This window comes from Malaclemys terrapin, chromosome 8 (genome assembly GCF_027887155.1).
Source record: "Malaclemys terrapin pileata isolate rMalTer1 chromosome 8, rMalTer1.hap1, whole genome shotgun sequence".
In the NCBI taxonomy this organism is placed as follows: Eukaryota; Metazoa; Chordata; order Testudines; family Emydidae; genus Malaclemys; species Malaclemys terrapin.
The window spans coordinates 39,801,336-39,813,948 of record NC_071512.1 but is presented as its reverse complement, the minus strand read 5'-3'; the positions used below and the strand labels follow the sequence as shown (position 1 = coordinate 39,813,948).

The window sequence follows — 12,613 nt, the reverse complement described above, 5'->3', positions numbered from 1 at the left end:
GGATTTGGTACCCTGTGAAGGGGAGCGCAGATGCTGCTGGCACCTGGCACGGCATTAGGGTGCCCACCCCAGGGAGACTGGATGACCTTTGACACTGGAAGAGAATGCTGGAGCCCTTGAGAGTGGCTCTGTGGCCTAAGGGCAGTGGGACTCCAGCTCACAGGGGCCAGTGGCCCCTGATGTGACCCTGAGACAAAGCTCCTCCTCACAAAGGCAAATGGTGGCTTACAGGCGGACAGGTCAAAGGTCACATTCATGGCACAGATGGCCCCATGGGAGTTCCCTGCACTACAGCAGGCACAAGGGGATGGGGTGAGGCCCAATGGCTTGTGCCTCCCTTCTCTCCAGCAGAGCTAGAGCCAAGGATGTCTGCAGCCAGAGATATTAGTTATCAAACCGGGGCTCCCCCAGCCCTGCTCTTTCAGCTTTGCCATCCACTGGTACACAGCCAAAAGGAACACCTCAGCATAGGCCCTTACCTCTGGCACTGAGCAGTCCCTGGGCACCCTGTAGCCAATGGATCCAGTGACAGCATTTGGCAAGCGGGCCAGGATGTAAAACCAGAAAGCCTCCAGCTCCACTGACAGGCCCCTACCCCTCTCCTCCCATTCCCAGCTGTTATTTGAGGAACCAATCACATCTTTATTTATAATATGGAACAGGAGTGTGGACTGGAAGCTGTGCTCCCCTGTGCTCTTCCATGCACCAAACCATTCAACGCTGGAACTTGCTCCCTGTGGTTTGTTTTGTTGAAATGTCTTTTGTTTCAAGGACAATAAAAGTTTCAATCAGGCAGGATTTGAATGTCATTCCTAAGATTCATATTTACAGGAGTCTACAGTAAAACAGGCAGCTTGCTCCCTGTGCATGGAGACACCCCTCTGTCCTGTGCCCCAGGAACTCCACCAGCTCTGCACGGACCTTTGGTACCTAAGCCCTTCACCCCAGCCGTGTCCTCTGCACTCAGAGCCTGCCCAGCCCTCCCTGACAAAGCAGTTCAGAGTCGCACCCTCAAGTGCTTGGAAATTCCTTAGGTTTCACACACCCACCCTGCCCCAAGATAACGAGTTAAAAAGGCCCTCCTCTCCCTTGCCCTGCCCTGTGTCCTCAGAGGCCAGTTGGGGCGTCTCACCCGGAGGGAGGTGGAAACTGGGAACAACCTGGAGAACCTGCTGCAGGAGCGATAAAGCATTAAAGTTTCAAATGTTCCTCTGGACACTGGCCTCAGAAGTGTCTGCTCCTCACCCTTTGGGCGCAGCCTCACAGATAGATCTCCCTCTTAGTGGTTTGAGACGAGGGGGTGGTGGCTGGCTGGAAGTCCGAGGTCTGGGTGAGAGGAATTTCCTCCATAGGGGAATCCTTGCAGGGCTCATGGCTACTGTTGGAGAAGGCACTGTATGTGGGGAGCAGGCGGAGGTTGGCCATTTTGGTGCTGCGCTCTTCCGAAAGTCTGGGGCTGCCGTTCCCAACTTGCTCTTGACTCCCCCGTTCTTGGTAAGGCACAAAAGTGGAGAGCTTCAGGGCATTCTTGGGCCTGCGGTTTGGGGAGGACTGGCCAGGCATCCAGCAGGTGTCGGAGTGGCCAAACTCCGTGCATTCCCGGGTGCAGGTCCCAGTCATGGCAACGTCAGGCAGAGGCCGGAGATCTGTAGAGAAGGGAAGTAAGAGCGGCGTTAACCCCACATGCACAAGCCCCACAGCATGGGAGCCGCTGCTGGATCTGGATCCCAGGGCACAGCACAGGCCTGACCCCCCAGGACTAAGCACCTGGCACTATGGGGGACATTTTGTTGCCAGGCTTCCTGTTGTGGGCTCTCAGCTGGTGGCAGGGGCAAAAGGGACTCTAGAAGGTGCCCAGTAAACATGTCCCATCTCTGTCACCATGTCCCAGGCCAGAGAGAAGGACTCCAGTACTCCTGGAAGCTCAATGCCATGAGGCCCTGGGGAAGGCTGAACAATCACAGTGAGCACCAGCCCCTAGAGGCTGGCATGGGCCAAGTGTCACAAATTGCCCCGTTCCTGGGAGGCAAGGGAAACCTATGGCCCAGCCTGGCCCAAGGCCACAAAAAGCCATGGCAGAGCTGGGCCTAAAACTCGGGACTCGTGATTCCAGCCCCCATGTTCAAACTCACTGCTGCAGCAGCCCTGGGGCCAAGGCCCTTTCAGGCTCAGCACAGGCCCCGTTGCAAGTGTGCCTCTTAGACTCAGGCAGACACAGCCATTGACCCAGAGCATCTGGCATTCACCTGCCCCCATGCTGCTACAGGGAATCCCCCACTCAACAGTGATGATATCGCAGAATGCCAGGAGGGAGATAAAAATAACACACCAAAGGAGAGAAAAAACTAGGTTGACAACTACCACCTCATCCCAGGCACAGCCAGGCATTGCTGGGTACCAGCCACTCCTCCCCAAGCACAGCCAGGCATCGCTGGGTACCAGCCACTCCTCCCCAAGCACAGCCAGGCATCCCTGGGGACCAGCCATTTCCCAGACGCAGGCACCAGCCAGGAATCACTGGACACCAGCCACTCCCCACCCTGGGCACAGCCAGGCCTACCTGGATATCAGACACACCTGCAACTAGGAAACGGCCACTCCCCCGGACCCAAGCACCAGAAAGTCACCCCTAAGCACCAGCCACTCCCCCACCCTGGGCACAGCCAGGCATCTCTGGGCACCCGGCACCACTCCATCCCAAACAGAGTTATCAGCCATTCTTCCACCCTACACACAGCCAGGCAAACCCTGGGCATCAGACGCTCTCCCACATAGGGCACAGCATGGTATACCTGAGTACCAACACACTCACAACACAGACAAACATCCCTCAGGCCACCCACTGCCCCACTCTGGGCAGCAACCACTCCTCCACCATAGGCACAGCCAGGCATCCCGGAGCGCCAAACATTCTCCCACTCCGTTCACAAGGACTCCTGGCATCAGCCACTTCCCCAAATGAGGCAAAGCCAGACATACCTGGGCACCACTGCCCCACAAGCCAGGGTCCCTGGGTACCAATCACTGCTTCAGACCAGACACAGCCAGGCAACCCTGGGCAGCAGCCACTCCTCCATGCTGGATACATCCAGGCAACCCTGGGTGGCAACCACTCTCCAATGGTGGGCATAGCCAGGCATCCTCACTTACCAACCACACCCTGGACACACCTAAGCATCCCTGGGCACCAGCCACTCACCAACGTTGGGGACAGCCAGGCATTTCCGGGGCACCATCCAATCCCTACCCCCAGACACAGCCAGGCATCCCTGGGAACAAGTATTCCCCCATGCTAGGCATAGTTAGGAATCTTTGGGCATCAGACACTCCCCCATCCCAGGCACAGCGACGCATCTCCGGGCATAAGCCACTCCCTCGGCCCAGACACAGCTAGGCATCTCTGGGCACCAGCCATTCCCCCATCTTGGGCACCACGAGGCATCTCTGGGCACGAGCCACTCTCCCTACTGAGGCACAGCCAGCCACCCCTAGGCATCGGCCACTCCCCTATTCCAGGCACAGCCAGGCATCGTTGGGCACCAGTCATTGCTCTGCACTAGGCACAAGCAGGCTGTACCAAGTACCAACTGCTCTTCTGCCCCTGGGACAGCCAAGTAATTGGAGTATCAGTCACAGACATCCCCCCACCCCGCTCACCACCCTCCCAGATGGACACACACATACCAGGGCCTCCTCGCTGTACACACACAACAGCACCACCCAAAGGACCCACCTTGAGAGATCCGCCAGGTGCTGGGACCCAAGGGAGGTTGCTTCGGCCTCTTTTATTTTTGTGCTGCAGGGATCACACAATACCACACACACTACTCCCTTCTGCCTCTCTGTCACTCTCACCCACAAACACTATACCACACACGCAACACCCGTCTCTCTCTCTCTCTCTCTCTAACACACATGTACACACAGTGCCACACACTACTCCCTTCTGCCGTTCTGTCACCATCATCCCCACACACTATACCACACACGCAACACCTCCCCCCCAACACACATACACACAATGCCACACACACTACTCCCTTCTACCTGTCATCCTCACCCACACACACTATACCATGCATGCAACCCCCCCAATCACACACACACACAATGCCACACACACACTATTCTCTTAAGCCTTTGTCACCCTCACCCACATACACTATACCAAACACGCAACACCCCTCTCTCTCTCACACACACACACACACACAATGCCCCCCACACGTTCTTTATGCCTCTCTGTCACTCTCACCCACACCAATACCACACACACAAAACCCCTCTCTCTCTCTCTCTCACACACACACACATACAGTGCCCCACACACACTACTCCCTTGTGCCTCTCTGTCACCCGCACCCACACCCACAAAACCACATACAACACCCTCCTCACTCTCTCGCACACACACACATACACACAATACAACATGTACTACTCCCTTCTGCCTGTCACCCTCACCCGCACATACTATACCACACACATAACATCCTTCTGTCCCATACACATACACACAATACCAAATGCACCACACATGCCCACACACTATACCACATGCAACACCTCCCTCTCTCACTCACATACACACTTACACATAATACCACACACACTACTCCCTTCTGCCTCTGTCACCCTCACCCACACACATTATGCCACACACACTATATCCCTCTGTCTCATACACACGTACATACACACAGTATGATGTACACTACACCCCCATGTACAAAATACCATGCATACTACACCCCTCTCTGACAAACACACTATACCACACCCCCCACACCCCTGCACATACAATACCACAAGCATTACACACACCCCTCTCTCTCTCACACACACACACACACTTCAACATACACTACTCCTCTGCACACACAATACCACACACACTATACTCCTATGCACACAACATTCCTTTCTCACACACACTACATCCTCCACACAATATCACACACACAATATACCCTCACACTATACATCTCTCACATACACAGTACCATTGAGAATACACCCCCACACAGTATACCACAAATACACTCCACATACTCAACACCATACACAATACACCTCAAAATATGTAGGATTCCCCTCAATATGCTACATTGCAGACACACAATAGTCTTCCAGAGAGACACAATATACCACACACACAATAGTGCCACCACACACAAATTCATCACACATACACAATTTTTCCAACATGTAAATACATGACCCAGTGCCGGATATACACATCAAATACTCAGACAATATCCACAATACTCTCCCCATCGACACCTTATACCCCGCACTCCCCCAGAAATACTACACCGCACAGATAATAGTGACCCCCCCCAAACCTCCCCCAATACTCTGGTTCCCAAGGACACACTGCACTGTACAAACACATGCACAGTGCTTCCCCATCCCGGAAACACCATCTCTCTCTCTCTCACACACACACACACACACACATTATTCCCCCATACACACAGGCATACAATACCACAATTTGGGGGCGAAAGACCACACAGCTGACACATCGCCAGCCCAGAGCCTGGAGTGTGACACAGCATCAGACATTGCTGCTACCCACAGAGGGTCCCCATGTCACTCCCACTGAGAATCCTTCTTCCCAGTGCTTCCTTGTCTTACTGTGCCCCAATGCTGCTCTCCAATAGCTCCCTTCCATTGCCCTGCTCCCTTTCCCACAGCTCTGAGCTCTTGGGCACAGTGATTCGAGTCTCCCTTGGCACCGGTTTCACACAAGGCAGACTTCCTACAAGTAAATACATAAATTCACCAGACAAGGTCCCTGCAGAGCCAGGGCTCAAAATCTGAGCTCAGTGAGTCAGGGGATTGGCGCCATGGATAGGGTGCTGGGGATCAGAGATCAAGCCACACAGATTGTATGCTTGAGTCAGAGGTGAGAACTATGGGGCTAGGTGCTGCAGGTCAAACAGAAGGGGTTGGTGCTGGGAGTCAGAGTTAATGATCAACTGATCTTGAAAATGTTGTTTTTCAAAAATAACCTATCAGCCATCACACTCCACACCTCCAGCTCCTGAAATAGCTGTGTCACCCCCACTGATTTTCCCCAACTCCTGCAGTACTGCAGCCTCAGCCCCAGTGCTTCCCACCCGTTGCTCCGGCATCAGCTGTGCCATCCTCATAGTACCCCCACTCCCCTGGCTACTGCAGCGGCTGTATCATGCCCACAGGTTCTCCCTCCCCCAGTCCCTGTATAGGTTGCGTCACCCCCAGTGAGTCCCTCCCGTGGGCAGGGAGGCTCCTCCCATGGCCCATCTCCTGGGGCACATTAGCTGCAACACCCTGGTGGAAGCCGTGCGGACATACCTCGGTTCAGAGCCCCATTCACAGCCTGTTCCGCTCAGGGGACTCTAATGAGGAGCAGAAAAAGGACGACAGGGTCACATCATTATACAGCCCCCAGTCTACACACTCCCCACAGGATTGTGCCAGCCCCTCCAGCCTGCATCAGCCCTCCCCTGCATCTCTGTCTTGCACCTCTTTCCCCCAGGCTTCCTCTGATACCTGCTGCCTTTACCAGTGCCTTGGATGCCATTGGCCCCACCCCAGGCTCCACCAAACTATCTGGCCAACACTGCCCAATGAGGTCTTCCTCTAACCTGCTCCTCCTAACCTGCTCCAGTTCCCCCAGACCTCCACCGGCCCCCTCTCTCAGCCTCTGCAGAACCCCAGCCAGTACCACCCACCTCCATCCTTCACTAGTTCCCTGTCTTTTCTAGTCCTTCCCCACCACGGACCATGCCAGCTCCCAGCCTCTGGATCTGTCTCCTTTCCCACCATTTTTTCTTCACTCTCCACAACTCCACTTTCTGCCATGCTCCATATACAGGATCCTACCAAATTCACAGTCCATTTTGGTCAATTTCACAGTCATAGGATTTTAAAAATTGTAAATTTCATGATTTCAGCTATTTACATCTAAAATAATCACAGTTTTGTAATTGTAGGGGTACTGACCCAAAAAGGAGTTGGGGGGGAGGCGCAAGGTTATTGTAGGGGGGGTTGCAGTATTGTTACCCTTACTTCTGTGCTGCTGCTGGTGACAGTGCTGCCTTCAGAGGGAGCAGCTGGATAGCGGTGGCTGCTGCCCGGGAGCCCAGCTCTGAAGGCAGAGCCGCTGCCAGCAGCAGCACAGAAGTAAGGATGGCATGTATGGTATTGCCACCCTTACTTCTGTGCTGCTGCCTGCAGTGCTGGGCCCTCAGTCAGCAGCCGCCACTCTCCGTCTGCCAAGTTCTGAAGGCAGTGTAGAAGGGTGGCAATACTGAGACCCCCATAAAATAACTTTATGACCCTCCTCCCCCCCCACAACTCCCTTTTGGGTCAGGACCCCCAATTTGAGAAAGGCTGGCTTCTCCTGTGAAATCTGTATAGTATAGGGTAAAAGCACACTCAAGGCCAGATTTCACAGGGGGAGACCAGATTTCATGAGCTGTGACTCATGTTTCATGGCGATGAATTCTTTAGGGCCCTATCCATATCCTCCATCCCCAGGCAACTCCCTACCCCAGAGCTTGGCACTTGAGTTAGTTTAGGGCAGGGGACACCTGACTAGTGGAGCACAAAGCCCTTCATGCACAAAGACACAGGCACTCACATATCAGACATGGATATGCCCACTCACACTCATGGACATGCACAGTCACACGCTCACAGATATGCACAATCACACAAACATGCACAAGTACTTCACTAGCAGTACTTGGTCCTGCTAGTGAAGGTAAGGGGCTGGACTCGATGACCTTTCAGGGTCCCTTCCAGTTCTAGGAGATAGGTATATCTCCATATATTATTATTATTATTCACACAAAGGGACATGCACAGTCGCACGCTCACACTCACATACACTCACACAGACATGTATACATACATGCATGGACAAACCTCTCACATACCTGGATGTGAACACTCACACAGAGGCACTCACTTACACACAGATGCACATTGAAGTGCACACTCGCACACACTGATGGGCACAAATAAATGGACACATCACAGTGATGTCCATTTGCTCAGCTGCAAAGTCAGGAGCTCACCCATGACAGGGGCTAATGACAAAAGGCTTGCACATGCCCACATGAAAACACCTGATTTGCCCGTACAGGCCTGGGGAGCTCAATTGCACTTAGGAGGGAGGGGAGTCAGCATTGATATGGACCATGCTATTTCCAGGGACTGTGCATCTGAGTGTGTCTGTGCTTGGGGGGTGGGAGTCAAAATTTGGGGCTCAGCGAGGGCTATGTGTGTTTGTGCAAAATTTCTTAGAAATGCCTATAAACGCCCAGAGAAATGGATAAGTGGTGCTTTCAGCATTGTGTAAGCTGGGGGGTCAGGCAAGCTGAGGGGAACTGTAGTAGGGGGGCATAATGGAACAGTAAGCAACAGGAAGGGGGAGGGAAGCATGTAGGGCCAAGAAAATCAAGGGGTAGGGTGGAGGGGAGAGGTTGCTGAGCCAATGCGGGAGGGTGCAGGGAGAGATGAGTGGGACACTAGGAAAGTCCATGGGATAGGTAATGACGGGCAGGCAGCTGGCAGAGGGAGGCAGGCTGAAAGAGCTGGCATGGCAGCATTATGGAGAGGGACAAGAAGCGGGGTTGGTAGGGGTGGTGAAGCACAGCGAGGGAGTGCAGTGGGGAGAGTCAAGAGAGTATTGCGGAGGGGTGCATGGGGGAGCATGGCAAGGTGGGGTCCATGTGCAGAAGGGATGGGGTAGGGCAGTGGGGCAGGGAGGGATGGGAGAGAAGAGTAGGATGAGGAGGGATGGGAGAATGAGGTGGGAGTATGGGAGAACATGGTGCAGCAGTGAGGGACGGTAACATTGTGGCATGGGAGGGACAATGGACTGCAGTGGGGGAGCACAGAATAGTGTGGGAGAGCAAAGAGGAACGGCAGTATGGCGGGCTGGGAGAGTGCAGAGAGGGAGATGGGGGAGTATGGCAGGATGGGAAGGGGCAGGAAAGCACAGCAGCATAGGGAGCGCTGGGGGAATACAATGAGATGTGGGATTCACATATTTTAAGAGCAGGAGGGACCATCATATCATCCAGTCTGACCTGCTGTGTAGTCTAGGCCACAGAACTTCACCCATTCATTCCTGTACTGGGCCCAGTAACTTGTGTTTGACTAAAGCATCTTCCAGAAAGGCAGCCACCTGGATATGAAGACATCAAGAGATAGAGAATCCACCAGTTCCCTTGGCAGTTTGTTCCTAGTTAAGATGATATGCCTTATTCTAATGTGAAAGTCTTGCTTCAGTTTCCAGCCATTGGCTCTTGTACTCTTTCTCTGCTAGAAATATTTTCTCCCCATGAAAGCACTTACAAAGTAGAATCATAACCTGTAAGTCTTCTTTTTGACGCGCACAGATTAAGCTCTGTCAGCCTCTCACTCCAGCATTTTTTCCAGCACTTGCGGTGAGAAAGCATAGCTGGGATCATTTCTAAAATGCCTTCCCTTAGGGCAGAGCAGGGTGCAGTGATTCCCAGAACAGCCACCCAAACACTGCACTGCACTTCAAAAATGAGCCTTGGTGTTGATTCCCTCAGAAAGGGTTATTCCGACAACGATTAACACTCAGGACCCTGCTCCCCTGGGCACTGCACCCCTATGGCAATGAACTTTTGCGGCATCACTTCCCTACCGCCCTGGGCACCGCACCCCTAGGGCAATGAACCTTCGCGGTATCACTTCTATACTGCAAGACTCCTGTGGGCACAGCACCGCTATGGCAAAGAAACTTCACGGTATGAATTCCCTATTCACCATTCTCCCTTGGGCACCGCACCCCTATGGCAATGAAGCTTCGCTGCATCAGTTCCCTACCTCTCTGCTCCCCTGGGCACCACATCCGTATGGCAATGAACCTTCTCGGTACCAGTTCCCAACTGCCCTGCTCCCCTGGGCATGACACCCCAATGGCAATGAAACTTCACAGCATCACTTCCATACCACCCTGCTCCCCTGGCACCGCACCCCTATGGCAATGAACCTTCACGTCATCTCTTGCCTACAGCCCTGATTCCTTGGGTACCGCACCCCTATGGCAATGGACCACAGCATCACGTCCGTGCAACACTGCTCCCCTGGGCACCACACCTCTATGGCAATGAACGTTCGCGACATCACTTCCCTACCACCCTGCTCCAGTGGGTACCATACCACAATGGCAATGAACCTTCGCAGCCTCAGTTCCCTACAGCCCTGCTCCCCCTGGGCACCGCTCCCCTAGGGCACTGAACCTTCACAGTATCACTTCCCTACCGCCCTGCTCCACTGGGCCCTACACCCCTACGGCAATTAATCTTTGCAGCATCACTTCCCTACCGACCTGTTCCACTGGGCACTACACTCCTATGGCAATCCACCTTCGCGGCATTACTTCCCTACCCACCCTCCTCCAGTGGGCACCGCACCCCTATAGCAATGAACCGTCATGGTATCACTTCCCTACCACCCTGTTCCACTGGGCTCTACATTCCGATGGCAATCAACCTTCATGGCATCACTTCCCTACCACCCTCCTCCACTGAGCACCGCACCCCTATGGCAATGAACCTTCGTAGCCTCACTTCCCTACTGCCCTGTTTCCCTGTGCACTGCAGACCTATGGCAATGAACCTTCACAGCATCACTTTCCTGCTGCCCTGCTGCCGGGGCACTGTACCCCTATGGCTATGATCTTCGTAGCATCACTTCCCTATAGTCCTGCTGCCTTGGGCTCCTCTCCACTACAGTGCTATTTCCCCCTCACAGTGCTGCTCCGTGGGACTCTGTGCTCCCAAGTCGCTGTGTCCTTATCTCAGTATTCCCTCTGGGCACCCTTCCCTCATATTGCATCTCACATGGATGTGGCTTCGCTGTTTTGGATCCCTCGGGGTACTGTTCCTGGGTACTGAAAACAACACCACTGCCCTTCTCTCTGGAGACAGCTGTGTGTAGCTAGTGAGTGGGCCACATACAGATGCTAATAGTCCTAAGTACCCCTCTTTGAATTCCCAGGGCGAGAGTGTTGAGCAGCACGGCCCTCCCAGTTCAGCATGCCAGACCTCTTCAGAAGCAGGGCTCAGCAGGCGCTTGGCTTGGCAGAAACTTAATAGCTCTCACCCAAACTGCCCTTTGAAAGGACTTTTTTGAAGGACTGACCGTGCTGTGGGTTCCCACTCATGTACCCCCTTCTCCTGTCTATCCAGTGTGACAAAGTTCCTCCTCTATCTTGGTGGGTCCTGCGCTTATTGGCGGATTTTCTTGCCTCAGAGATTCACTATGTGGGTTGGGGAACAGCCCAGAGACCTTCCCCTCTGGAAGAACCCACAGTCCAGGTCAATTGGGAGGTTTGGGGGGAACCCGGGCCCGCCCTCTACTCCAGGTTCCTGCCCAGGGCCCTGTGGACTGCAGCTGTCTATAGTGCCTCCTGTAACAGCTGCATGACAACTACAACTCCCTGGGCTACTTCCCCATGGCCTCCTCCAAACACCTTCCTTATTCTCACCACAGGACCATCCTCCTGGTGTCTGATAACGCTTGTGCTCCTCAGTCCTCCAGCAGCACACCCTCTTACTCTCAGCTCCTTGCACCTCTTGCTCCCAGCTCCTCACACTCACACCACAAACTGAAGTGAGCTCCCTTTAAAACCCAGGTGCCCTGATTAGCCTGCCTTAATTGATTCTAGCAGCTTCTTCTTAAGTGGCTCCAGGTGTCCTAATTAGCCTGCCTGCCTTAACTGGTTCTAGCAGGTTCCTGATTACTCTAGTGCAACCCCTGCTCTGGTCACTCAGGGAACAGAAAACTACTCATCCAGTGACCAGTATATTTGCCCTCTACCAGACTCCTGTACCCCACTGGTCTGGGTCTGTCACATATCTCTCCCCCATGCTCAACACCAAGGGGTTGGGCAGCTTGGGACGCCAGACAGTGCACACGTGACAAGCCATCGGCATTGCCATGACGGCTCCCTGCTCTGTGTTGCACACAGAACTGGAAAGGTTGGAGGGATAAGAACCATCTGGTCACCCTTGTGTTCTTCTCCTTGTTCCGCTGCATCCATTGAAGAGGGGTATGGTCGGTCATGAGGACAAATCTGTGCCCGAGCAGGTAGTAGCGCAATGTTTCCATGGCCCATTTTACAGCGAGGCATTCTCTCTCCACCACTGCATATTTTTGTTCCCTTGGAATGAGTTTCCGACCTAGGTATAGAATTGGGTGTTCTTCCTCCCCGACCATCTGTGATAGAACGGCCCCCAACCCTACTTCCGATGCATCCGTCTGTAGGATAAACTCCTTGGTGAAATCAGGGGCTATCAGTACGGGGTTACTGCAGAGGGCAGTCGGTAGGTCTGTGAATGCTTCCTCTGCTGCGTCAGACCATCTCACAAGATCAGGTCCACGGGCTTTCACTAGGTCTGTCAGGGGGCTTGCCCTTGTGGCAAAGTGGGGGATAAATCATCGGTAATACCCCACCACACCTAGGAACGCCTGGACTTGTTTCTTGCGACTTGGTCGGGGCCAATTTTCGATGGCCTCTAACTTGTTCACTTGGGGTTTTACCAAACCTTTTCCCAGAATGTAGCCAAGATATCTG

The 12,613-nt window shown here is 53.7% G+C and overlaps 1 protein-coding gene across 3 annotated transcripts in view; it reads right to left on the bottom strand.

Annotated features, from left to right (window-relative positions):
- Positions 1-1,556: 1,556 nt before the first annotated feature.
- The window catches only part of PCDH1 (protocadherin 1), a 152,151-nt gene continuing 141,094 nt past the window's right edge, over positions 1,557-12,613 (bottom strand). Inside the window, exons 5-6 of one of the 3 annotated variants that reach the window (XM_054036511.1) lie at positions 6,343-6,386; positions 1,557-1,646 (exon numbers count right to left, since the gene is read on the bottom strand). In XM_054036511.1, coding sequence (XP_053892486.1) covers positions 6,361-6,386 — 26 coding nt within the window. In that variant the 3' untranslated portion in view covers positions 1,557-1,646; positions 6,343-6,360. Of the gene's footprint in view, positions 1,647-6,342; positions 6,387-9,104; positions 9,188-12,613 lie in introns of those variants that run through there. The other 2 variants (XR_008445853.1, XR_008445854.1) reach the window with 2 other exon arrangements.